The following is a 27,462-nucleotide window of genomic DNA, read 5'->3' on the forward strand; positions in this document are numbered from 1 at the left end:
TTTTGGAACAGGTAAGTGGAAACTTTAGGCAGATATACTTATCTGGATGGAGTCTATTTGGTCTGTAAGAGGTAGATCTGAGTGAGTTTCCTGTAGCTTATAAGTTTACAAAAGAGATAACAGCATGAGTTAACAACATGAGCAGTCTTTAAGATGAACCTTTGTTGGTTCGTATAGTGGAATGTTTTGTTAGAGTTAGGCAAGGTTATAGGAACTCAGATAATATTAGGACAGTGGTATAGCAAGAAGAGGAAATATGAAGCATTTAATTGATGGCAACTGAGTTTCGGTAATTAGGTAACAGATAATATCTGTGAAATCCTAGCTGTCAATGTAGTTAGAAGTCTGAGAGAGTAAACAATAATCTATTGGTAGATGCACCAGTGTTAGATGTTAGTGTTAGATGCCCGCAAGCAGCTCAGAACAGATCACTCCAGACCACATGGTCCCAAGGAGGGAGAGGTTTATTCAGGAGATAGGACAAAGGTGGGGGGGAGAAGATGGAGGAAGAAGTAGAGAAACAGAGGAGCAGAGAAGTAAAGGCTGGCCATGACCATGTGGAGAGAGTGAAAAGGTAAAGGGGAGGAGGAGGGGGCAGAGAGGAGCTAGAGGTAAGAGAGCAAGAGATTAAGAGAGTACAAGAGAGAGGAGGAGGCAAGCAGCCCTTTTATAGTGGACTAAACCTACCTGGGTGTTGCCAGGTAACTGTGGAGGTAGAATTTAGACAGAATTCTAACAATGGGGAATTCAGGACTTTCTAGTGTGGGAGAACTAGGTTTTGATGATGCCAAGTACCCTAGGTTGATGATGCTTATGTTCTTAGGCTTGCCTTTGGACATCTGGATCTCCTTAGTGCTACCTGCACTGTTTCTGACTGGAGCCTGTCTTTCCCATTATCTTGGTTGTGTTAGAATTGTGTAGGGTGGGTGTTGCTGCTGGGTTTAGAGCTGAGGTCCAAGATCTGCTCAGTGCTCTGGCCCAGACTGGAAGCATCAAATTAAATTTTTATCTAAAAATAAAATTTATGTTTTTATTTATTTGTGTTGGATTTTTGAGATGGAATCTCTGTATATAGTCTGGCCTGTTCTGGAATTTACTATGTAGACAAGGCTTGCTTTGGAATCACAGATATCTGTCTGCCTCTGCCTCTACCTCTAAGTGCTGTGATTAAAGGCACATCATACTTTTCCTAACAAAAGATGTTTTCTTATATGCACAGATGTAAAGGGAGGTTCTGATATGAAGCTCTAGTTCCCTAAGTCGTTCTTGATTTGTCAATCAAGGCCTTGAACCAATTGCTGGCAGATAAAGGCTGGACTTCCGGTTCCCAGGAAGAACATGTGGGCATAAGGAAGGAAGGTTCTCTTTTTCCCGCCAGCTTTGGAATGAGGAGCACTCAGCAATCATGTAAGATCTTGGGGCTGCCAGGGCCTGCAGCTCCACTGTGGGCAGGTTGCCAGAGATATTTGGGAGAAGCTGATTGAAACAGCCTACTGAGTTTGGAACAGAAGGAGAGAGGGAGTGGTGGTTTGGTAAGAGCATGCATTTCCAGGCAGCAGCTTTTTGCCCCAGCAATTGGGCTAACAGACAAGACAACAATGCTCTCAGAGTATCTTTTATCTGCAGGTTCAAGGTTCTCAGGATTGTGCCGGGAAGGAGACCCCTCCCAGAGCAGAGGTAGGTAGAGAGAGAGAGGCCCGTTGGTGGCTGGTGTCCCGAACTAAGCCAGGTAGAAAAGAAGGAAGCTGGGTGGGGCTGGTATCATGTTCGGGCAAATGCAGTAGCATGATTTTAAAACTATGTAAACACACAGTAAATAGGGTGTAGCAGCTACTTTGGGATTGAGACTGAAGGTTTCAGAAACCACTAAAGTTAAAACAGTTATGGTTAATATTTAAAACTGCGGCAACCTATCTGGCTTCTTGTAACGGGGAGAGCCATGTTCCTGACTAGGCAAGGCTTGAGGCCATGAGTGGAGGTGTGTTATCACCACTGCTTGGCTCAGGCTGCCGGCTCTGGGGGGCCAGGAGCACCAGCCCTGGCACCCATGAGTGGCCAGCATAGGACATGGCTCTGCCAATCTACCATGCTGTCTGTACAGTGCTTGGCTGAGCCCAGACCATCTCGCCATCCACACCTGGTAGAAATGAGACTCTAATGTTTAAAGATTATCCAATGGCATTATATATTTGGTAATGCTCAATTAACAAAATGCCCGCACAATTAGAGGTGTTACCCAATACCTAACCTAATATTACGGCTACCTTAGACTGCTGGAGACACATACACATCCACTGCCATCTTCTGCCTCCTCTGGTCCTCTACCCCCAAGCTCCTCCTCTTCTTTTTTCTCTCCTCCTGACTCTGCCCACATTATTGAGTTTATTGTAAAATATCGAGCTACATATCACCCTTCTTGTCAGAAAAAAAAAAAACTTTCTCTCAAAATATAATTAGAACATAACTATACTAATTTGTAACATTAAGGTACAAGATAGACCTAATACCTAGTCCAATACATTGTCAATAAAATGACTATTGTCATCTCTCTTAACTTAAAAGACTACAGTTCTGTACCTGGTTTATGTCTTAACTTTAGAATGAATGTCATCTGAAAACCATCCTCTCGAGTCTGTTCTCTCAAAGTAAATAGCCTGGGTTGCTTATTAGACTATAAGTCTTCAACCCTGTCAGAATTCCAGAATGACTGAATTAATTGAAAATATGGGAAGCACAAAGCATAGATTCTAAAGCTTAGCCAATTTATAGAGACCAATGAACACCTGGACAGTCCTTATACTTCAAAACGTTGGAGCATCGGGTGTCTTCAGCCTTCTGGCCAAGATCATCTGACAGATTTATAATGCAGAATATTGAAGGGCTGATCACTCTTGACAGATATAATCAGACAACTATTCTACAAGTGTGTCTTTTTTCTGGACAGTATTTTGTCTGTAGATGAAAAGAGGCAATTTTTGCCTAGTGGTTGTCTCACCACAAATGGAATAACTCCACAGATGCTCAATCATTTCTTAGAATCCAAGACAAGTGAACATTAATACAGAAATGTTTGTAACATCAATTCTGTGGACTTACAATGTTTTTGAAAACCAACTATCTATGTAAAGCAATCTGCATTATTGCCCATTAACTCCTCTCAGCTATTTATAATTAAAATCTAGAAAACACCCTAACAATAAACTCAGAGCCATGAATTTGTTATTAGGCTTTTAACTCATAGGCTAACCATCTCAGGTCAGTTAAAAAAAAAAAGTTAAAGAAGGACTGGGTCTAAGCTCTGAATCCATGAGTTTTGAATTAATAGAAGAAATTATACCAATGAAACCCTTGAATTTGTAATCAAAATAAATTTCATACCATCTAAAAAAGTATAACTTTAGCTTAGTAATGATTATACAGATTTCTACCAATAGGTTATGGCAATGTAACTAATTCTAGCTATTCCTCACTGTTCCAATAAAACCATTCTTTTCCCTAGAAAGACAGCCTAATATTAAACACCTCAGTCCCCAAGCCCAGGGAGTTAGGGTGCCGACTCTTCATTAACTTCTTCAAGCTGAACATGGGCATTGAGATATTAGAAGAGGGATGGGGGGATGGGTAAATTGATAAGCCTTTGTGCCTTCACTGCATCCAGCAGTCATTCCAGGACATCAGAGGTTCAAGCAGGTCTGCCCAGCTTGCTTGATGAGCAGATACACTAAGGCTGTGTATTCTACAATATAGAATTCTCAAAGCAAATTTTAGTATCCAGATAATTTTGTTTGAATTCTCTGGAATCTAGGCTTCTGGAGGCCTACCTTTGTCATGTCTGATCCATATAATTCTGGGATATAGAAATGCTTTAATCATCTCTTCTGAAAACACACGGACAAAACCTTTTTCCCAAACCAGCTTTTCTCTTAGCTGGTAACCAGAAAAACCTTTATTTTGACCTCTTTCCCAGAGGAAAATTATAATCACAAAACTAAAAATCACACCCATTTTGAAAATAAAATCAATCTAAAACAAAAGAAGTAACTAAAGTACTGTATGTGCCTATTCTTAGGCCTTTCCTGATTTGCAAAGCAGGAAATGAAGCCAGAGTTCCCATGAGGCTTAAGTTAGACAGAACCTGAGTCTCCTGTGAGGCAATATAAATTTATATCATCTGAATACACCTGATTTACACTATCTTTCTCTTCATCTCTCTGACTAGAACAGCTTTTTATTTATATCATCTATCTGTTTGGCTCTCTATCTAGAGAGCCTCTAGTTATACACTGTACTCTCTAAAGTCAGTGACAATTTTCTCTAAGTTTTAAACCACAGGCAAAAATCCCCATGTGATTCAGACAAATCTGTTTATAAATCTTTCCTAAAAGCAAATCCTTATATTGTAACTTTATCCTTAAATCAGTAACTGCTCCACAATGGAGGCTTATTTATTTAGCTCTCTTGGCTCAGAGCAGCTAATAATGTATACCTGTCTGTCTGTAGCTCTGTGCATAGAGCCACAAATTTCCCATATGTATGTTGTTCCAAACTGCAGGTGAGATTCACCACGTGAATGGGAGAAAACTGTTTCTAAATCTATCTTAAAAACAAATAATCTCAATTTTTAATTCACATTTCAAATCTCTCTGACCTAAAAGTAAGTTACTTCCTTCTTTTCCTAATAAAAAGCAACCCACATTGCAGGTGACTTTAGCCTACAAGCAGTTTCTTTGTTTACAGTTCCCATGCTAGGGGTCACGTGACTTATCTTAGCACTTAACTCACTTCATTTGAAAAAAAAATACATCTTTTACTCTCAGGTGAAATAGACTTAAATTTCTAGTGAATCATGCGAAACATTGGTGCACCACTTGATACTGGAATATTTATAATGTCATAGACCAATCTTGATGTTGTTACGGGGCAAGCCATGGGAACAGGCCAGTCTGTGGAGTAAGAGACAGGCATGATTGGTGTGACCATAGGGATGTTTACTCTGACTAGTTGGGGGAGGAGCTCACCAGTTCTCCAAAGTTTGGGCTACTGAGTTTTGGATCTTCATGTGGTAGTGGGTGGGGGGTGTGTAAACCTGTGGAGTTTCAAAATCTGAGTCTCCGCACCACGTGAAGTTTTTATAAAAAGACAAAGAGAGGAGGAACATGTTTTGGTGGAGGTGTAGTCAGGTATGTGGGAAGGGGGTACCTTAGCAGGCCCATGGTGAGGCATCCCTTCCCCCTGAGGGACCAGCCACATGTGGATATAGTATAGAATAGAGTTTATCAGGGCATGGGGAGAGGAGGTAAGAGGGTATTAGAGGCACAGAGGGAGGGAGGGAGGGAGGGAGGGAGGGAGGGAGGGAGGGAGGGAGAGAGAGAGAGAGAGAGAGAGAGAGAGAGAGAGAGAGAGAGAGAGACAGAGAGAGAGGGGGAATAAGAGAGAAAGAGAGAGAGGGAATAAGAAAGAGAGAGGGGGAATAAGAGAGAGAGAGACAGAGAGAGACAGAGAGAGACAGAGAGAGAGGGAAAAAGAGAAAGAGAGAGAGGGAATAAGAGAGAAAGAGAGAGGGGGAATAAGAGAGAGAGAGAGAGAGAGAGAAAAGAGGCCAGCCATGAGCACATGGAGAGGGTGAAAGGGAATGGGAAAAGAGGGGGCAAGGGGCAAGAAGACACAGGAAGCAAGAAGGCAAGAGCAAGAGAGCCTTTTTATAAAAAGGCAGCCCCTTTTATAGTGAGTCATGCATTCCTGGCTGTTGTCAGATAGCTGTGGGAGCTTAGACAAAATGCTAACAATGGGTATGGGGGAATGCTGGGGACTAATCCAAAGCAGGGCTGTTTGGAAAGCCATATAAAAGTGTACAGTCTTACACTGCAGCTAACAATACAACTGCAGGGAGAGTAAAGAAAAGTATTGTTAGAGAAAAAGAAGGAATTCAGGGCTTAGACCTGTGTGTGCTGGGGAAGAGTGAAGGGAGAGGGTGGGTGAACCAAAACTAAGGAAACATAAAAATGTCTATGAGACTTTGTCAAAGGAAAAATATTATTTTTAGATTATTTAGCAAGGTGACAAAGGAGCTCTCTCATGAGGATGGGGACAGAAGGATCTGGGATGGACCCGGGCTCCTTGTCACTTGCTGGGGCCTGTCTAAGTATGCTCTACATAGAAAATGTACCAGGAACCATGTCTACCTCCATTCTTAGTATATCAGTTCTAAAAATCTTTTTCTACTGTGTCCCATGCTTCTACATCTCATCCCTGATCTGGGTCCCAGGGGTGACTGTCTGTACAAAATGGAGGAAATCTGTAACCTGATCAGTATTTACCTCAATTCCTCTTTTCTTAAGTACATGCTGAATTATATCAATAAATATTTTTCTCTTCTTAGATTCACTTTGTCCCACACTGAGGGAAAAGGCAGCATACAATCACATAGTCACATGATCACACAATCATTCAATAATGATTCCTCACCCTTCTTTACCTGACTAGGGGTCCAAGACATTCTTGCGTGAGACTCCTACTCAGATCTGAAATGACCTCATTCTTTTTTAAAAGTAACAACCTCTCCTTCTCTTTTATTAAACCTACCTCTTTGTGTCCCTGCTCCAGGTGTCAGATAGGGAAATCCAGCTCAGACAGTGTGTTCAAGTAGGGCATATGTAGTTGGTGACTATGTAAAGCAGGCACACATACACACTTGGTGGATGAAGCAAGCTTGAACCAGCTCCAACAACTTTACATATACTTACATGCACACATTTGGGGGATGGGGCAAAGCTCCAACACCTTTATTTGTCTTCCCACAGCTTGCATGTTCCATCAAAATATTTCAAAAAGTATAAATATCACTATGTGACTGCATTCTATTTTTCTTTAAGTGAGCAATTACTATGAATATATATGTACATGTATATACATATATACATACATACATATATACATACATACATATAAAATATGTTATCCAATACACTCACATGTCCAAATGGTTTCCATATTATGGGTGAAAAACAATTGTAAACCAAATTATTCGCAAGAATCCACATACATTTGTAACTAAGCAACTTGTTATAGATGAACAAAGTATAAGTAAGCACGGTAGTTTTCTCAGCCAGTTTTCTCTTCCACATTGGGTGCCAAAAAATGTCTCGATCCAAGCAAAATGTTGAGGCCACGGCGGCCCCACGTTTGGGATGGCCACTGTATCCCGGCCCAAGGTGTCGTTCCGGTCCGCGGGTCGGGGTTCAGCAAGAGAGAGAGTAAGGACGGACTCGAGGAATGGAGACCAGACAGAGTGTGATTCAATCCCGTTTATTCTTCAGTTTCTCTTCCTTGTCCAAGTCCCAAGTCTAGCTGTACTCTCTAAAGAGTCTCCCTAAAGAGTATATTTCTCTCACCTGTCTTCTGTCTGCCTCTATACTTTATATGTCTCACTTCTAAGCCATGCCTCTAAGTTACACCTTTAATCATGCCCTTAGGTCTTGTCTCTAAATCTGATCTCTAAGTCACACTCTTAAGTCACACACCTTTAATCTCATACACCCAAGGAAAGTCCTGGGTATCTGAAGCAAGATGTTATCAGAGTGTGCTCAGCTGTTGTAGGCTATTGTAATACAAGTCTCATGTCAGGGTATATGGCTCAAGATGGCTATAAAGCTGATAGCCACTTTCTGCTAAAAGTTGGCCCCCAACACTGCAGTAGAACTCCTAAACCATGCCTTAAGCAATCATGTCCTCCTTTCATTCACCCTCAGGAGGCTATTATAGAGAAAGTTGTGGCAAGAATCATTTGGCTCCAAGACAGTTTATGCAGGCATAATGTTTTGTATGCTGTTTAAAGTTTATCCTGGGGTTATTCAAATGCTGATTGCTCTGCCCTAATATCTCTTTTCAATCTGGACATGGCATTGTCATACTTATACCAAGAATCTCCTGTTTGAAGTTTGAGTAAACAGTTCTAGCCATGTACTCTGTCTTGGTAATGAATACTGATCACCCACCATGATATGAGTGCTGTATCCTTCAGAGATTTACCTATCAAGTGAGTCTGAGGACAGTACACAGTGAAATTCTTTTCAAAATAAATAAATAAACACTTGCTTTATAATTAAAAGCTGTTTGCTTTGTCAAATAATACAGCCTTTAGCAGTTCAGAGTATTTTATTTACATTATACTACATTCAGTGTCTCAATCCTTTGTCCTATCTTGTGGTCCTGTTTCTTTCTTTCTTTCTTTCTTTCTTTCTTTCTTTCTTTCTTTCTTTCTTTCTTTTTTTCTTTCTTTTTTTATTGGATATTATATTTACATTTCACATTTTATCACCTTACCCCATTCCCCCCACCACCCAGGAACCCCTTATTCCATCCCTCCTCCTCCTACTTCTATGAGGGTGTACCCCCACCTAACCCCCACTCCCACCTCTCCACCCTTGAATTCCCCTCCCCGATCTGTGTTCAACCTTCATGGGACCAAGGATCTCCTCTCCCACCTATGTTGAACAAGGCCATCCTCCCCTATATATACAGATGAAGTCATGGGTCTTTTCCTATGTGCTCCCAGGCTGGTGGTTTAGACCCTGGGGAGATCTGGTTGGTTGGTATTGTTGCTCTGTTCATGGGGCCACCAACCCTTTCAGCTCCTTCAGTCTTCTCTCTATCTTCTCCATTGGGAACCCTTGATCTGATCAATGGTTAGGTGTGAGCATCTGCCTCTAAATATGTCAGACTCTGGCAGACCTCTGAGGAGACAGCTATATCAGGCTTCTGTCAGAATGCACTTCCTGACATCCATATCAGCGTCTATCTTTGGTGACTGCACGTGGGATGGATATCCAGGTAGAATGCTCTCCAGATGGCCTCTCCTTGAGTTTCTGTCCCACACTTTGTCTCCATATTTGCTCCCTTGAGTATTTTGATACTCTTTCTAAGTAGGACCGAGGCATCCACACTTGGTCTTCTTTCTTCATGAGCTTCATGTGGTCTGTTAGTTGAATCTTGACTGTTTCAGGCTTTTGGGCTAATATCTGCTTATCAGTGAGTAAATACCATGTGTGTTCTTTTGTGATTGGGTTACCTCACTCAGGATGATATTTTCTAGTTCCATCCATTTACCTAAGAATTTCTCAAATTCATTATTTTTAATAGCTGAGTAATACTCCATTGTGTAAATGTACCACATTTTTTTGTATCCATCCCTCTGTTGAAGGACATCTGGGTTCTTTCCAGCTTCTGGCTATTATAAATAAGGATGCTATGAACATACTGGAACATATGTCCTTGTTATATGTTGGAGCATCTTCTGGGTATATGCCCAGGAGTGGTATAGCTGGGTCCTCAGGTAGTGCTATGTCCAATTTTCTGAGGAACCGCCAGATTTCCAGAGTGGTTGTACCAGCTTGCAAACCCACTAACAATGGAAGAGTGTTCCTCTTTCTCCACATCCTTGCCAGGATCTACTATCACTTGAGTTTTTGATCTTAGCCATTCTGACTGGTGTGAGGTGGTATCTCAGGGTTGTTTTGATTTGCATTTCCCTGATGACTAAGGATGTTGAGCATTTCTTAAGATGCTTCTGGGACATTCGAGTTTCTTCAGTTGAGAATTCTTTGTTTAGCTCTGTACCCCATTTTTAAATAGGATTATTTGGTTGTCTGGAGTCTAATTTCTTGAGTTCTTTGTATATCTTGGATATTAGCCCTCTATCAAATGTAGGATTGGTAATGATCTTTTTCCAATCTATTGGTTGCTGTTTTGTCTTATTGACAGTGTCCTTTGCCTTACAGAAGCTTTGCAATTTGATGAGGTCCCATTTATCAGTTCTTGATCTTAGAGCATAAGCCATTGGTCTTCTGTTTAGGAATTTTTCTCCTGTGCCTCAGTATTTGAGGGTCTTCCCCACCTTCACTTCTATTAGTTTCAGTGTATCTGGTTTTATGTGAAGGTCCTTTATCCACTTGGAGTTGAGCTTTGTACAAGGGGATAAGAATGGATTGATTTGCATTCTTCTACATGCTGACCTTTAGTTGAAAAACTACTATTTGTTGAAAATGCTGTCCTTTTTCCACTGAATGGTTTTAACTCCTTTGTCAAAGATCAAGTGACCATAGGTGTGTGGATTTATTTCTGGATCTTCACTTCTATTCCACTGATCTTCCTGTCTGTCTCTGTACCAATACCATGCAGTTTTTATCACTACTGCTCTGTAGTACAGTTTGAGGTCAGGGATGATGATTCCCCCAGAAGTTCTTTTATTGCTCAGAATCATTCTCGATATCCTGAGTTTTTTGTTATTCCAAAAGAATTTGCAAATTGTTCTTTCTATCTCTATGAAGAATTGATTTGGAATTTTCATGGAGATGGCATTGAATCTCTAGATTGCTTTTGGCAAGATGGCCATTTTTACTAAGTTAATCCTGCCAATCCAGGAGCATGGGAGATCTTTCCATCTTCTGAGATCTTGTATTTCTTTCTTCAGAGACTTGAAGTTCTTGTCATACAGATCTTTGACTTGCTTGGTTAAATTCACTCCAAGATATGTTATATTATTTGTGACTATTTTGAAGGGTGTCATTTCCCTAATTTCTTTCTCAGCCTATTTATCCTTTGAGTAGAGGAAGGCTACTGATTTGTTTGAGTTGATTTTATATCCAGCCACTTTGCTGAAGTTGTTTATCAGGTTTAGGAGTTCTCTGGTGGAAGTTTTAGGGTCACTTCAGTATACTATCATATCATCTGCAAATAGTGATATTTTGACTTCTTCCTTTCGTATTTGTATCCCCTTGACTTCCTTTTGTTGTCTAATTGCTCCGGCTAGGACTTCTAGTACTATATTGAATAGGTAGGATGAGAGCAGGCAGCCTTGACTAGTGCCTGATCTTAGTGGGATTGCTCCAAGTTTCTTTTCATTTAGTTTGATGTTGGCTACTGGCTTGCTGTATACTGCTTTTACTATGTTTAGGTATGAGCCTTGAATTCCTGATCTTTTCAGTACTTTTACCATGAAGGGATGCTGAATTTTGTCAAATGCTTTCTCAGCATCTAGTGAGATGATCATGTGTTTTTTTTTCTTTGAGTTTGTTTATGTAGTGGATTACATTGATGGATTTTCGAATATTGAACCATCCCTGTATTTCTGGAATAAAGCCTACTTGATCATGATGGATGATTGTTTTGATCTGTTCTTGTGAGAATTTTATTGAGTATTTTTGCATCAATATTCATAAGAGAGATTGGTTTGTAGTTCTCTTTCTTTGTTGGGTCTTTGTGCGGTTTAGATATGAGCATAATTGTAGCTTCATAGAACAAATTTTGTAGTGTTCCTTCTGTTTCTATTCTGTGGAATAGTTTGAAGAGAATTGGTACTAGGTCTTCCTTGAAGGTCTGATATAATTCTGCACTATAACTGTCTGGTCCTGGATTTATTTTTGTAGGGAGACTTTTAATGACTGCTTCTATTTCTTTAGGGGTTATGGGACTGTTTAGATGGTTTATCTGCTCCTCGTTTAACTTTGGTACTTGGTATCTGTCTAGAAAATTGTCCATTTCATCCAGATTTTCCAATTTTGTTGAGTACAGGCCTTTGTAGTAGGATCTGATAATTTTTTTTTAATTTCCTCAGTTTCTGTTGTTATGTGTCCTTTCTCAGTTCTGATTTTATTAATTTGGATACTGTCTCTGTGCCCCTTGGTTAGTCTGGCTAAGGGTTTATCTATCTTGTTGATTTTCTCAAAGAACCAGCTCCTGGTTTTGTTGATATTTTGTATAGTTCTTTCTGTTTCAACATGGTTGATTTCAGCTCTGAGTTTGATTATTTCCTGCTCTGTTTAGTTTCTGTTTTCATGATCTGTCCATTGCTGAGAGTAGGGTGTTGAAGTCCCCCACTATTATTGTGTGAGATGTGATGTATGCTTTGAGCTTTAGTAAAGTTTCTTTTATGTATGTGGGTCTCCTTGAATTTGGGACATAGACGTTCAGAATTGAGAGTTCATCTTGGTATGAAGTATTCTTCCTTATCTTTTTTGATTACTTTTGGTTGAAAATCAATTTTATTTGATATTAGAATTGCTATTCCACCTTGTTTCTTGGGACCGTTTGCTTAGAAGATTGTTTTCTATCCTTTTACTCTGAGGTAGTGTCTATCTTTGTCACAGAGGTGCATTTCCTGTATGCAGCAAAATTCTGGGTTCTGTTTATGAATCCAGTCTGATAGTCTATGTCTTTTTATTGGAGAATTGAGTCCATTCACATTAAGAGATATTAAGGAAAAGTGATTGTTGCTTCCTGTTACTTTTGTTATTAGAGGTAGAGTTATGTTTGTGTAACTATTTTCTTTTGGGGTTGTTGGAAGATTACTTTCTTGCTTTTTCTTGGTTGTTGTTTCCCTCCTTGTGTTGGAGTTTTCCATCCATTATCCTTTGAAGTACTGGATTTGTGGGAAGATATTGTGTAAATTTGGTTTTGTCATGGAATATCTTGGTTTCTCCATCAATATTGATTGAGAGTTTTGCTGGGTATAGTAGTCTAGGCTGGCAATTGTGTTCTCTTAGGGTCTGTATGATATCAGTCCAGAATCTTCTGGTTTTTATAGTCTCTGGTGAGAAGTCTGGTGTAATTCTTATAGGTCTGCCTTTATATGTTACTTTGCCTTTTTTCCCTTACTGCTTTTAGTATTTTTTCTTTGTTTTGTACATTTGATGTTTTGATTATTATGTGACAGGAGGTTTTTCTTTTCTGGTCTAGTCTATTTGGGGTTCTATAGGCTTCTTGTATATTTAAGGACATCAGGGGCTAGGGAAGTATTCCTCTATAATTTTGTTGAAGATATTTACTGGCCATTTAAGTTGGGAGTCTTCACCCTCATCTATACCTATTATCCTTAGGTTTGGTCTTCTCATTGTGTCCTGGATTTCCTGGATGTTTTGGGTTAAGAAGTTTGTGCATTTTGCATTTTCTTTGACAGTTGTGTCAATGTTTTTTATGGTATCTTTTGCACCTGAGATTCTCTCTTCTATCTCTTGTATTTTGTTGGTGATGCTTGCATCTATGACTCCTGATCTTTTTCCTAGGTTTTATATCTTCAGAGTAGTCTCCCTTTGAGATTTGTTTACTGTGTCTACTTCCATTTTTAGATCCTGGACAGTTTTCTTTAATTCCTTCACCTTTTTGGTTGTGTCTTCTTGTAATTCTTTAACGGATTTTTGTGTTTTCTCTTTAAGGGCTTCTACCTGTTTACCTGTGTTCTCCTCAAATTCTTTAAGAGTGTTATTCATGACCTTCTTAAAGTCCTCTAACATCATCATGAGAAGTGATTTTAATTCTTAATCCTGCTTTTCAGGTGTAGTGTGGTGTTCAGGGCTTGCTCTGGTGGGAGAACTGGGTTCTGGTGATGCCAAGTAACTTTGGTTTCTGTTGTTTATATTCTTGCACTTGGCTTTCACCATTAGATTAACTCTAGTGTTACCTAAACTCACTGGTTCTGACTTAAACCTGTCTTTTCAGTTATGTTTCTTGCGTCAGAACTCCTCAGGGTCCAGATGTCTCTGTGATCCTGTGATCCTGAGCTCCAGCTGCTCTGAGTGCAGCATCTCCTCTAGGATATCTCAGGGTAAGGTGTCTTCATGGGAGCAAACCAACTAGGTGTTTGCTGCTCTGAGTGTAGTGGCTCCTCTAGGATGTCTCGGGATATGGTGTCCCCTGCTGTGAGGCCAGTGGCCTTTCTAGGATGTCTCAGGATACGGTTTCCACATGGGAGTAGACCAGCTGGGTACCTGCCGCTCTTAGCAGTCCAGATTATTTTATTTTTAGTATACTACATTCAATGTCTCAATCTCTTCTTCTGTCTTGCGGTCCTGTTTCTTAAAACAACATAACAAAACACACAATAGAAGCCCACAAAATTCTTGACATGCTGTGTGAGTCATGGAACAAAACCCCAAAACCTTCATATACTGTGGGTATTCTGCTTGGAATTATGAGTAAACAAGCCACAAGATGAACAGGTTGGACTTGTTTGGAAGCGCCCAGGATTAGACAAAAGGTAATTCTTTCTCTCTGGTTTCATTTGCAGGGGAGACTCACATCTCAGAGATGACAGCCTCACAGGATGAAGAGTCTTCCATGAGACTAGTGAACCCAGATGACACTACCAAAGACCACCTAGAAGAGGGAGAAAGAGGTATATATTTAATACAATTTGAAACAAACTAGAAAGGCAGAGAGGAGCATCACCATGTTCTCACAGAGGAGCTGAACCTCCTGCCCCTTAGCCTGTCTGGGCAGGTCTCTAGATGTGAAGATGCTTGGAAGCCTTTGCTATATCAGTTACTCTGTTGTGCACACTGTGATGGAGTGCTATTGTTATAGATTCCCTGTCTAAGAGATCTATAAGACTAAAAACAAACAAACAAACAAACAAACGAACAAACAAATGAACTAGAAAAAAAAAAAAAAAAAAAAAAAAACAAACCCAAACAATCCTGTAAGGTCCCTTGCTCAAGGATGGATAACTTCCTGGAATGCTTCAAACTGTTCCTGTAAGAGAACAAGCCACATATTTTTAGTTCCTTAAAGAGAGCAAGTAGGTGGCAGAAGCCAGTGCTCTATGGTCAGTTTCTCCAAATAAACTGAAAGAGAGCTGATTTGGTTTTGTTGTTCTAAGTTTTAGTGGTAATGGTGGTGTTGTGAGGCCATTTAGAGGTCAGAGGACAACTGTGTGTAGTTGGTTGTTGCCTTCTTCATTTCAGCATGTTCCAGGGGTAGAACTCAGATCATTGGGCTTGAATAGCAAGCACCTTTACCTCCTGAGCCTTCTTGCTGACCCAGGAGAAACTGCTTTTTCTGCAAAATGCTTTAAGGGATACTTATTCTGTCTATCAAGTTCTAGCTTAGGTATTTCTGAGGACAGCGGGCTAAGGAATATATAGAAAGCCAGGATAAGAAATGGGTAGGGTAAAACATAAGGCCCAGTTTTTCCTTTCCAAATATTTTCTCCAGAACTAATTTTGGTTTACTTTGGGACAAGCTCAGGGCCATTTGAATTGTTTTGACATATGAGTTAATTGTTAAACTGTTGGTTCCTGCTTCAGAGGGCTTCCCATGAAGATCTCTGGCCTGGCCGGGTGCCCGGGGGGCTGGGGGGAGGGTTCTGGGGTTCAGGCCAAAAGGATCGAGTGTGAGCAGGGAGGGGGAATCGCCTCTGCTGCCTCTGCTGCAGCCTCTGCTGCTGCCTCTGCTCAAGTCTCCTGTACCTCCGCTCTTGCCACCTAGTTTACTCCCAGGTGCTGCACCTGTCACCTGTCACCTGTCACACTGCACTGAGCAGGTCTAGGCTGAGCTGGAGAGAAACTGGCTAGCTAGCAAGGAGGTGAGCATCCTGAAGGCACTTCAGAAGAGCAGATCTCTTCTCAATTGTTACAGCTTTTGAGACAGAAGCTCTCGGACAATTTACTTCTCCTGCTCAATTTACTTCTCCTGAATAGGGTACTTATATACGATTTTGGGGTGGGTCAGGATCTAGCAGCAGATAACCCTATTGGCTTGGTCTGAGAGCTTGGAGATACCCCATCTACATGTGGGAGAGCCTGAAGCACTGTTCCTATGTGACTGATGGCCTTAGACCTCTCTATGGGAGGGGCTGTGGAGGCCTGAAGCTAAGTGAGAGGAACCAGGAGGCCCAGGAGTACCCCAAATCTTACCATCCCTTCAGGGTTTACAGGGTTAGAAACAGACTCAGCTGGGTACCCGATTGCCTCTCACAGCCCACCACCCCACAATAAACCTGCTGTAAACACTCACAGATTTAAAATATAAACATAGGCATTTTCATTTTATGCATATATGGTTAGGAAGACAAGGGCATGTGATAAAAGGGATCTCATTTTAGCAAAATGCTAAACTGTTTTTTTTTTTTTGTATTTCCTCCAATGCCTGGTAATATTAAACATATTTATTCAAGTTTTGCTACACATGTGCCATTTTATTCAATTTTTAGATCATTTGAAAAAATCTATATGTTTATAATGTGTGTGTATTTGTAGTGTGTGTGTGTGTGTGTGTGTGTGTGTGTGTGTGTGCGCACTATAGAATTGCCAATGTGGACAGATTTTAGGTAGAGAAAAATGTAATCTCTTCTGAATATGGTCCTGGAACTGTTGGTTCTATGGTGAAGATTCACAGTTGACACTCTGTACAATAATTGAATAGAAATGGACCACAAATACAAACATGAAGGCTATCAACTTAAATGTATTTTAAGGAAAAAAAAATTAGTGGCAATGAATTTTGCTTACAATATCAAAAGTTTTGCATACATACCAGAAGAATATGTTGTTTTTAGTGTAATGATAAATTTTGGCTCTGGTCCTTGAAAAAAGATTAAGAAGACAAACAATGGGCAGGCAAGTTTTTTTTCTCTTGTTTAAAAGAAATTGCACCTAAAATGTACTGAGAGCTTTAAAACACATTGGTAGGGACACAGAAACGGCTCAGAGGTTAAAAGCCCTTGTTATTGTTCCAAAATTGATTGTGAATATGTTTTATTGTGTGTGCAGTTGTTTGCTTGATAGTTCTGTGAGAGGTGCTATCTTTACACATGAGTTTCCATTTGATAATTACTAGTGTTTATGCAAATTATTTCATGCATTGACATTGTTTCCTGCAGTATTGTAAATTCATTCGTTAATTTTATACCCAATTAATAGACACTTTAGAACTCTATTTGTAGATATATCCATGTTGTCTGACTAGCAATACTTTTATCTCTGAGTCTGGACTCCTATAACTTGCCCTATTGTCCTGTCTAGGACCCCCAGAGTCACACTAGAATTGTGAGCAGACATCCTTGCCTTGCTCTTTGTCAGTGGGAGTGGGGGTGGCGATCATTCCTGATGGCTGTAATTGAATTTTTCTTTTTTTGTGATTGTAGCCATTACCAATTAATCACTATTTAAATTGAACCTGGCAGTGGCATTGCTCTTTACTACCTGTCCCAATGTTCTGTGTTCCCAAATGACAGATACATAGACAGTCTTTATAGTTTTATATGCCTTAAACAGCTCAATGGCTGGGTCACTTCCTAACCTCCATGTGGCTCCAGTCTATATTCAATCTTTGTTGCCCTAGGCTCAGTCATGTAGCCTTCTCTGGCTGTGTTCTCCTGGCTCCTACATGGCAACTATGTTCTCTGACCTTTCTGCCCTGCACCTCTCAGGTGCAGCACCTTGGGTCTCCTTCTCCCAGCATGGAGGATCTCCTTCCTTCTCCTTCCTCTCTCTCCTGCCTGAGAATCCTAAAAGTCAGGCCTCTGTCTGCTCTGCTCAGCCATTGGCTGTCAGCATCTCTATTTACCAATCAGAACCAACTAGAGGTAGGATCCCTCACACTTATGTGGAGGACACTGCAAAAATGTATTTTGGGGAACATAGCAAGCAGCTACAGTTTATGGCACATATCTGTTGTCAGATTGAGGATGTTTCTCAAATTCTAATGTGTTGAGTTATTACTATTAATTTACATTGAAATTTTCACAGTTTTTTTTTTAATTTAATGAAATGCTCCTTTTCATTTTCTTATTTTGTTACTAGGTTGAATTACATTTTTTGTTTGCTCATTAGAGTTGTGATAGATGATAGATAAGTAGATAGAACAGAGCTTAATGTAATCTCAGCCTCAAATTTAATTTTTAGCTAAGACTGGCTTTGAACTCATGACTCTATAGCCTGCACCTCCCATGACCTAGAAATGTAGTTCTGTGCTGCCGCACCTGGTACAGTAATTTGCTTTTCTTTTTATTATTCATGTGGTCCTTTCTGTCTTAAACAGGTCTATTCTGATGACACTAATCAAATGGGTAGCTCTTGTTGTATCTTTTTTCCATGATCTTCACCCTTTCTGTTTATTGCTCTTCTATTAGCCCTTAGTTTAATAACTGGAATGTTCTGTGGCAAACATTCTTTTTTGTTTGTTTGTTTTTTTTGTTTTGTTTTTTGTTTTTCGACACAAGGTTTCTCTGTATAGCTCTAATTGTCCTGGAACTCACTCTGTAGACCAGGCTGAACTTGATCTCAGAAATCAGTCTGCCTCTGCATCCCAAGTGCTGGGATTAAAGGCATGCACCTCCACTGCCCGGCTGTGGCAAACATTCTGTCTCTCTTTCCTCTAGTCTTCTGAGAGCCAAGGTCATCATTTTAGATCAACATTCTGTGAAGGCGTTTGCACTAGGAGAGTATAAGTGAATTCTACAGAGGATTCTAGGGTAAAGTTATCTTTTTCTCTAAAAGATTTTTGAGATTGATGTTCTCATATTTATATTTTTCAGGTAAAAAACTCCAAGAAAATTGTCTCAGAGTCATCTCTGAGTCTCCTGCTAAACTTTACTGCTGCTATGGAGTGATCACGGTCCTCACTGTAGCTGTAGTTGTTCTTTCTGCTGCTTTGTCAGGTAAGTGACTGACTCTCCAAATTCTGCAGCATTCTGTCCACATTCACACTGTCAGTTATACTACTGACCACTGTGAGACAGGCATTGTGGGAAGGGCTCTAGAGAAAACACACAGGTAGTTCCTGTTCTCTGGGAACTTAGGTTCCAGCAGGAAGATGCAGTGAAGAAACACACAGGCTCTGGTGTGCACAGGAGGCCAGGCTCAGCATCACTTGGAAGACACCATCAAGCAAGGTCTACAGAGATGCAGGGGACATATGTCCACCTGGGAGAACAGCCCAAGGCAGAAAACAATGAGAAAAAAGTGTGAGGACAGAAAAATAATATGGTGAGGAAGGTACACTGCCTCCCCTCACACCCTATGTTTTAAGTTACTGGACTCAACTGTATTTAGAATGTGTTAAATGGAAAGTTCCCGAAGTAATGAATTAATAGGATTTCCATAGCACACTGTTCAGACTAGTATAGTAAAACCTTTCACTGTCCTCTTAAGTATGGAAATCATCCTTTATTGTACCATGTCCACACTGTATACACTACCTACCTAACAGTTCTCACTGCTATCTCAATTATCAGGCCGGCTGCCAATAGTTGTCCATACACAGTGCTTGCTGCTGTAGCATCCCTATTATAGTAAACAGTCATGCAAAGCACAGAATGTGATGCTAGTATAGAAATGCACTTCCTGGGGCCCTACTGTCAGTGAGCACATGAGAGAGAGTGGGGCACAGGCCCAAGGTGGTAGGCCTTTAGATAAAGGCCCACCATGCTCAGGAGAGGATTCCTACAGATCACTTAGGAAAGCTACAATCACATTCACACCTCACACTGAGCTCAGGAGGGTATTCCAAAAAGAAAGAAGACATGGTTTTTATGATTTGTTGTATTGTCTACATTTTAGTAAGAAAAACAGAACCGTTCTCAATCAAAAATAATACCTATGCTGCTTGCCCAAGCAACTGGAGTATAGTTGGAAATACATGTTTTTATTTTTCTGAATATGCAAGAAACTGGACATTCAGCCAGGAGTTTTGCATAGCACAAGGGGCCCAACTAGCTCGAATTGACAACCAGGAGGAGCTGGTAAGAGATGGGCAGAGATTGGTTTGTTTGTTCTGTTGAATATTGTATTGCCTTGAGATAGAGAGTTACAGATGAAGCCTGAGGAAGGATCCCATCCCAAGCACATGGAGACATGGGGAATGTGTGAGTGTGTGCTGTTTGCTGATGCTTGACTTCTGACTGAAGTCCTGAGACATTCAAGAGTTATTATCTCATTTAGTGCTCATAGTCTACTGGAAGGTCAGATATGGCATTTTTCTGGGATCCCTGGTGGTCATAAGCATTTTCCTGTAAGATGGCACATGTTCCATACTGTTAGTAACTGCAATGGGAGGTGAACTCAGAACTAACTGGTCACTAAGCAATGTGTTATTTGGTAATTTAATTCAATTGAGGTACTTTAGAATTACAGATGTCAAGTGAACTCACTGAGAACTGGTGACTAATACAGGTTCAAATTCTGTGACCCTCAGTTACACCCTCCTGTTTTCTCTAGTGGAAAGTGTGGAGTGTAGACACTTTAGGATCATCTGAAAGGAAGAGACACATGTATTCTTGGCTTTTTGTATTTTATGACAGAATTTCCTAAGGAGATACAAGGGGACTTCTGACCACTGGATTGGCCTGCACAGAAAGTCATCCAAGCACCCTTGGAGGTGGACAGACAACACTAAATATAGCAACTTGTATGTTTTCAGACCACTTTTTCTTCTCCTGTTTTCATGTGTTTTGATGTGTGAGTTGTGTCTATGAGGGTTAAAAGGCTGTTTTATATGAAGCCAACTGTACTGGTATGGAAGAAAAATAAACTCTTGGGCTGGAGGTGTGCCCTGGGCATAAGTTGTATGCCTCATGCAACAGCTAATCCCCAGCAAGCTTCACATCCTGACAAATGTAAATCAATTGGACACTCTCCTATTTAGTAGCCATCATCTTCAAAGCATTTACATAGTGTTATTTCACTCCAAATATTTAGCATGATGATGGCATCTGGGGTAGGTGTTGTCTGCTATCACCACTTGAAAATCTTTCCTTGATGATTATTGCCCTTGTGTGTTGTACACAACCCTGTTGGTGGTCACCAAGGTCTCTAAAACCCTAAAAAGCTACTTCAGAACTTCAAACCTGAGAATTATCAGTCCTCTGTTTGCATGGTTGTACCTAGTCACAGAAGCAGAGACTCAAGAGGCATTGAGAATGTCCCCTAAGGTCTTCTCATCAAAGAATACCGAGGACAGCCATTTTGAACAGACTCATTTCACTGGAATGTTAAAACAAAGAACCAATCACCTCCATAATTAGAGCCTTTTCAGCAATTTACCAAGAGGTTCATTTCCTGCCACTTTTAAACATATATAAAAATACTTGAAGAAAGCTTTGAACATCACCCTTGTGAGGCTCCCCAGTTTATTTGAACATGGCAGCAAGTATTGTGTACACATTACAGGGTTCAATATGTATAAGTTACAGTGGTGTGGTGATCAAATCTAACCCAGAGGATGTAAAAGTCCCTAGGTACAAAACTAGTGGATTCTGGTGGACTCTGCTTCTGATTTATATTATAAATAAGTGGTGAAGATGAGTGAGATATGATTGTAGGAGTGAACCCATTGGCAGACTCTGCAGAAATAACTTTTTGTTTGTTTGTTTTAGGTTTCCCATCCATGGAGATGGAACACATGGCTTTCTGAGTGGCAGGATCAGCAGTGGCAGGGGCTACATACCTAGGATGTGGATTTGTAGCAAGCCCAGCAGCTACACCTTACAGTGCCAGTAGTTTTGTATCCTGGGTAGAGAGTATGTCATAGTAATCATGAGGAACACATAACAAGTTATCTATTGTTGCTGCCTCATTAACGATCTGCTGAAATCATTATCACAATCAGTGCATAATGTGTGATGACATCAAAGTCCACAACTCTCTCTGAGGACTATTCATAAGTGTGCTTGGGAGATCATGGATTGTTCTAAATTAAATAGGCATTCAGGTATGAGCTGGTACTCATATCTTAAACATTAACTAAATCACATCAGTATTAGTAACATCTACCTTTTTCCTTTTTTCTTGTTTCTTAATTATTTTATTTATTATATTCCAAATGTTGCCTCATCCTGATCACCTGTCTCAGATTTCTTTACCCCATACCTCTGCCCTTTTACTTCTGAGGTTGTGCTCCGCCCAGCCTCCTTAGCCATCCCCACCTCATTCTACTCTTGGCATTCCCCTTTCCTTGAGCATCAGGTATCTACAGGATTAGGTGCATTCTCTTTCACTGAGGGCAGGCAAGACAGTCCTCTACTACATATGTCCTGGGAGCCACAGACCAGCCCATGTATCCTCTAAGAGCTCCTAGATATCTAGGTGAGTTGACACTGTTGGTCTTCCTATGGGGTTGCCATATCCTTCAGCTTCTTAAATCCTTCCCCTACCCTTCCATAAGTGTCTGCTACCTCAGTCCAATGATTGGCTATGAGTATCTGTGTCTGTCTCAGTCAGCTGATGGTAGAGCCTCTCAGAGGATGCATTGGTCTGGCTGGCACAAAGTTAAACAGTCCTCCGAGAGGGGAGTGAGGATGATTATAGGAAAGATAGAAAAAAGTTGTAAGATACAAATAATGTGAGGGCTGCAGATCATTACCACACAAGCCCACAGTGTATTTCTCATAGCCTTCTTATACTACAGTACTATGGGAAGCAAAGCCACAAGCTAACAGAAAATTTTGTTGAAATATATACAAGATACTGGTTTTCACTGAAAATATTCTTCTTCTTTCTTTTCCTCCTCCTCTGCCTCCTCCTTGTCTTCTTCCTCTCCTTCTTCCTCTTCTTCCTCTTCTTCCTCTTCTTCCTCTTCCTCCTCCTCCTCTTCTTCCTCTTCTTCCTCCTCCTCCTCCTCCTCCTCTCCTCCTCTTCCTCCTCCTCCTCCTCCTCCTCCTCCTCCTCCTCCTCCTCCTCCTCCTCCTCCTCCTTCTTCTTCCTACCAAGGTCTTTTAGTCTTTCACATTAGGTGCACCTCCTTTTATCATTCTATGCCTCAGCAGGCCAGGAAATCTGGCAACCTGTCTTGACTTTGCCTGGAAGGCAGACTTTCTCTTTTTTCTCTGCTTCAGAGAAGTGGCAAGTAGCTCCTGACATCTGTCCCCTTTTAAATTTTATACAAGTCACTGTTGTCTTAGCTATTGAAGCAGAGAGTCTGTGCCTGTCTTAGGTTTCCCATCAATAAATGTGGACCTTACCCATCATTGGTACACGAATCTTAATATTTCTATCCTGTCTTAAGGAGATCTACCTTTGAGAGAATCTTACCTGTCTTTGGCTACTAGTCTCTGAAATGAGAGATGTAATCTATTTGGTTACTGTTTTGAGCAGTATTTGATGGAAATCTATACAGATGTTTGAAAATGAGCAAAGGGCAAATTTAACCATTAGTCGTAATAGGCAAAATATTATAAGTATTCAACACAAATACTGAAAAGGCTAAATGAGTAAATGAAGACTAGGAAGGCAAGCTCTTTCTTTATTGGGTGAACCAATTAGAGGCAGCTTTTGTAGCATAAAATTGAGGGCTTTAGCATCTCTCAGACAAATCATTAAGTTTATTTCAAGTTTTTGAATTTTATCTAACATTTGTAAGCCTTTATCTGTATATTAAGGTTCTGAAACATAAACTGGAAGCATAACAAATGAAGATTTATAGAGTACCATAACTGAAATCTCTCATACAATGTCAGATATAGAATTAGTCAGATTATAGTTATAGTAAGTCATATTGAATCTGGACTCAAATAATTACTAACAACAGGTTACATTAAACAAATCTCTAGACATAAAAATGTTTATTTGTTCAATCATCAACAGAGTAGGCAATTACACATAAGCTGTCACAAAACCTGACAAGATTCATGGGGTTGTTTTTTTAGAGTGTACCCAGGGTTTTCCCCTACCCCCTTCTGACATCATTTTATTCTGTAGTATGGGAAAATGGATGTTAAATCTCTTTTTTGTATCTGCTTCCTGTTGACATTAGGATGCTACAAAGTGTCCCAGGAAGGCTGAAATGGCAATCAGAGGCTGGCAATGGGGCATGTATCAAAAGTATCTGATCAGATAATCCAGATTAAAGACATGGAGCAATCACATTGGCTGAACTAGTTAGTATCAGCCTTCAACAAATCTAGAATTGAGCAGCTCTACAGGGTGATCCCTGGATAGAGTCTGTCACCAGGTGAAAATCTGCTGAGACAAATGTAGACTAGGAAAAGGAATTAAAATTTGTCTAGTAATGGTGGATGGTAAGAAATCTTAAGACCAAGGGAAAATTCTATTTTCTAGAAAAGGCAGGCATACTTATCTGGAGTCCATTAGTCTGTGAGAAGCAGGTCTAAGTCTTAGGACTCTTGATTCTCTGAAGTGTCTGTGAACTTTCATTTATAAAAGGATATATATTAGTATTAATATTTTACTGAAATCAATGTTTTAGGAAAAGTAGTTAACAGATGTCTTTTATAAAAGATGTCTTTTATGGATTTACATCTATAGATATGTAGGTTGAACAGAAATGTTTTAGCATGATGAGAAGTATCTTTAAGTTTAAATTAATAAAACAACTAAAGGGAAATTAAAATTTCAAGGTTTTAACTGAATTACAAACTGTCAATGTTTCATTAACTTATCAGAATTTCATTGATCAGTGTTAAAAATCTGAACTTTGAAATAACAAAAGTATGTGGGGGAAATATAAAACACCTATCATTTCTTCCTTTTTAAAAAATTATTTCTTACATCTGTATTACTTGCATTTAAATACCTTAAAACACCTTCTTTGCACCTCCAGCATTTATTAAATGTATTTACCAGCTTCTGTTAGGGAATACATTATAACTTGAATTTGTATAATTCTATTTGACATGTGTAAGAGTTCTGATGATTCCTCTCAAAAGAATAGATGATGAACATGTTGTAAAAAGAATCATAAAGCCAAGTCCTGCTAAGCCCAATGTGGGGGTTGAACTCACAACCCTGAGATTAAGAATCTCAGGCTCTACCAACTGAGTTAGTTGAGATCTTTTATCATCCTATGGAAAAACAAACATGTTTTCTTTCCCATATTAATACCAGATCAGTACCATGTCATATTCCAATAAGTGGATCCTTTCTTTTCAGCTGGGCATAAGGATACCTAATTGTAGGATGCCATAAACACTTAGCAGCAGAGAATCCCTTGGCATCCAATATTAAAAATTTCAAAATAAAAGTGAAGGAGTATACAACTCCTCCTTTTTTATTTTAAGCAACTGATTTCTTGGGCTTGTTCCATAATTCTCTGTCTTGAGGACATGTGAAATTATGTATTTTATGCAGATTATAGCTCAATTTATATATTAAACTTGTATTTAATTTATATTTTAACATATATAATTTATATTTAATGTATATAATTTTCATTTAAATTATAACATTAACATTTAATGTATATAATTTTATTTACTGTATATAATGTATACACTAATGTACACAAATTATATTTAGTATATATAATGTTATCAAATGTATATAATACTTATTCATCTTGTATAATTTATATAAACATGTCTTAGTGTACATAATTTCTGATTTGTATGATATATGTTATTTTATATAATTTATATTTGGGGTTACCTGCATGGAAACCAGGAATCCTAACTGCTTGCTCATGCCAGAGCTAAGATGTCTGCAGAGCTGTCTGCTGCAGAGCCCAAGGAGGGGAGTTCAGCATGGCTCATCCACCTTCATCCTGCTGCTGCTGCCTGAGTCTCCACACCCCTGGGGTTAGGTGAATGCTCCCACTGTGAGTGCAGAGCATCAGAGCCAGGAGTGTGGTTGCCCCTGGCATGCTAGTAGTTACTGCCAAGCACACCTCTGCATCCTGCTCCCAGGTAGATAAATATATTGCACCTTCCTCAGGAAACCAAGGAGAAACCTTCTCTACAAGATCTAAAAATTAGGTAATGGCTGTTGCTCTATTTTAATGAAGTAGATTATACAAAAAGCATACAGCACTTTCCATTTCTCTTTCTCTTTGTTTAACTTTTACTTTTTCTGAGCTTTCTTATCTGTATTTTTCTGTCTTTTACTCCCAGGGAATTCTCACCACACCTTTAACTTTTCCAAGTACTTGCTCTCACCCCAAAATCTCTCTATTTCTACTACCAATGTCAATAGAATCTTTAGCTCTTAATCTTGAGACTCAAGTACACACCTGTTCATATTGTTTCATGCCTCAGCAGGCAGGGAAATCTGCCTACAGACCCTGAGCTGTCTTGAGTATACCTGGCTGGTAGTGTCTGTCTCTCTCTCTCTCTCTCTCTCTCTCTCTCTCTCTCTCTCTCTCTCTCTCTCTCTCTCTCTCCCCCCTGCTCAAGAGAAGCAGTGAATGGCTCCAGACAATAGGACAGCCATTGCAGGCTCCTGTCTGCAAGCACAACATAGCAACATGGGAGCAGTAATATTTAGTGTCAGAGTTTGGTACCTGCCCACAGGATGGATTACAAGTTGAGCTGCTCACTGGATGGCCTTTCCTTCATCCCTTCAGTCTCTGCTCCATTTTGTCCTTGCATTTCTTTTAGATAAGAACAATTCTGGGTCGAAATTTTGAAGGTGGTAACCTCTACTTTTATGACCAAATATGAAGGTTTTTTTCCCCATTAGTTCTTTCTTTGAATGTCTGGGGTTTTAAAAAAAGAAGGGGAAATAAAACTGTGAAATGATTCCATTATCATAAAAAGATGATTATTGTCCTGTGGCCTTCATATATTTTTAGCATCCTCAACATAATTTTACCTAATTCAATGACCAACATGAAGGGAGACCTAGATAGGGTTAAAACCAACATTACTATTATTAATTTAATTAATAAGGAATGTTTGTCAAAATACTTTTAGATTTAGTTCTGAGTTTTCCTTTTTTGGTTAATTTAGTTAAAGTGGACTAAGTACATGTCATAAACAATCTCATTTTAAATTTCTTATGTAATTTTTTGAGAATTTCAAACATAAGTATGTCATTTGAATTTTCCTCTTATTAGATACATTTACTAGCAAGGCACAGTTAATTACTGAATCTTTTTAAGCATTATAATCAAGCTTATATTAAGCAGTAGTTTACATATTACTAAGTTGTAAGAACAGAATATTTTAGTTTTTATTTTTTATTTGATCATTCACTACTTTGCACTGACAAGCCCCCAAAGGGTCAAAATATCAGGTCACATGCTTCTCTTTTTTTAGCTCTGTCATTCTAACTGTATTGATAATATGGAGTAAACCTCACACATGCATTGCAAACATCCACTGTGGGGCGGTGAGCTTGCGCAGGGGTGTGCGTGGATTCTGTTGGGCTGAGTTGTGGTTCCCGCATGTCTGCCATGAATCAGAGAGGCAAAAGTGCACGGGAATTTTGACATAGTTCACTCCACACAGCACTGGGGCAGGTGCTGCAGGGCTCTGCCCAGCATGGGGGAGAACTCAGTCTGAAGTTCCACAGGGGCTAGGGCTCTTGGGTGGACCCAGAGAAATGTGGGCTCCATTCTGTGCTCCCAGACACCACTTGGGGACCACGGAAGAACAGAGACTAGGGGCATGCAGGGCTGGCCCACAGCCGAGATGGACGAGGTGGGGGGAAAAAGCCCTGACAGCACCCAGCGGGAAAGAGACTCTTTGATTATTGTACACGCTTGGTTAGCCTGGCTAGCTTGCTTGAATCAGTGGTCCCTATGACTGGAGGAGAAATACTTGATAGGAGATTAGGCAGCAGTAGTTTTAGTGGTGGCAGCAGGGGCGACAACTGACTCATTAAAGTCCTTCTCCATAATTCCCCACGGCGGGCCCCAGAGACACGAGGAAGTCCATGGTTTTACAAGATTTATTGTCATAGCAGAAAGCAGATGAATCTGGCTGTACCCCCCCAACCCCCTAACTCAGGGCAGACCTGA

General features: G+C 40.0%; 1 protein-coding gene across 3 annotated transcripts in view; it reads left to right on the plus strand.

The window, feature by feature from the left end:
- LOC117715754 (C-type lectin domain family 2 member F-like) overlaps window positions 1–24,250 on the plus strand; it is a 25,576-nt gene extending 1,326 nt beyond the window's left edge. The window contains exons 1-7 of one of the 3 annotated variants that reach the window (XM_076940639.1): window positions 1–1,532; window positions 1,627–1,677; window positions 14,060–14,167; window positions 18,308–18,430; window positions 19,332–19,513; window positions 20,072–20,178; window positions 21,146–24,250. The exon at window positions 1–1,532 is cut by the window's left edge and continues 1,326 nt beyond it. In XM_076940639.1, coding sequence (XP_076796754.1) covers window positions 14,080–14,167; window positions 18,308–18,430; window positions 19,332–19,513; window positions 20,072–20,178; window positions 21,146–21,269 — 624 coding nt within the window. In that variant the 5' untranslated portion in view covers window positions 1–1,532; window positions 1,627–1,677; window positions 14,060–14,079 and the 3' untranslated portion in view covers window positions 21,270–24,250. Of the gene's footprint in view, window positions 1,678–14,059; window positions 14,168–18,307; window positions 18,431–19,331; window positions 19,514–20,071; window positions 20,179–21,145 lie in introns of all 3 variants that reach the window. The other 2 variants (XM_076940638.1, XM_076940637.1) reach the window with 2 other exon arrangements.
- Window positions 24,251–27,462: the final 3,212 nt, after the last annotated feature.

Source organism: Arvicanthis niloticus, chromosome 9, assembly GCF_011762505.2.
Source record: "Arvicanthis niloticus isolate mArvNil1 chromosome 9, mArvNil1.pat.X, whole genome shotgun sequence".
NCBI classification, from domain to species: domain Eukaryota; kingdom Metazoa; phylum Chordata; class Mammalia; order Rodentia; family Muridae; genus Arvicanthis; species Arvicanthis niloticus.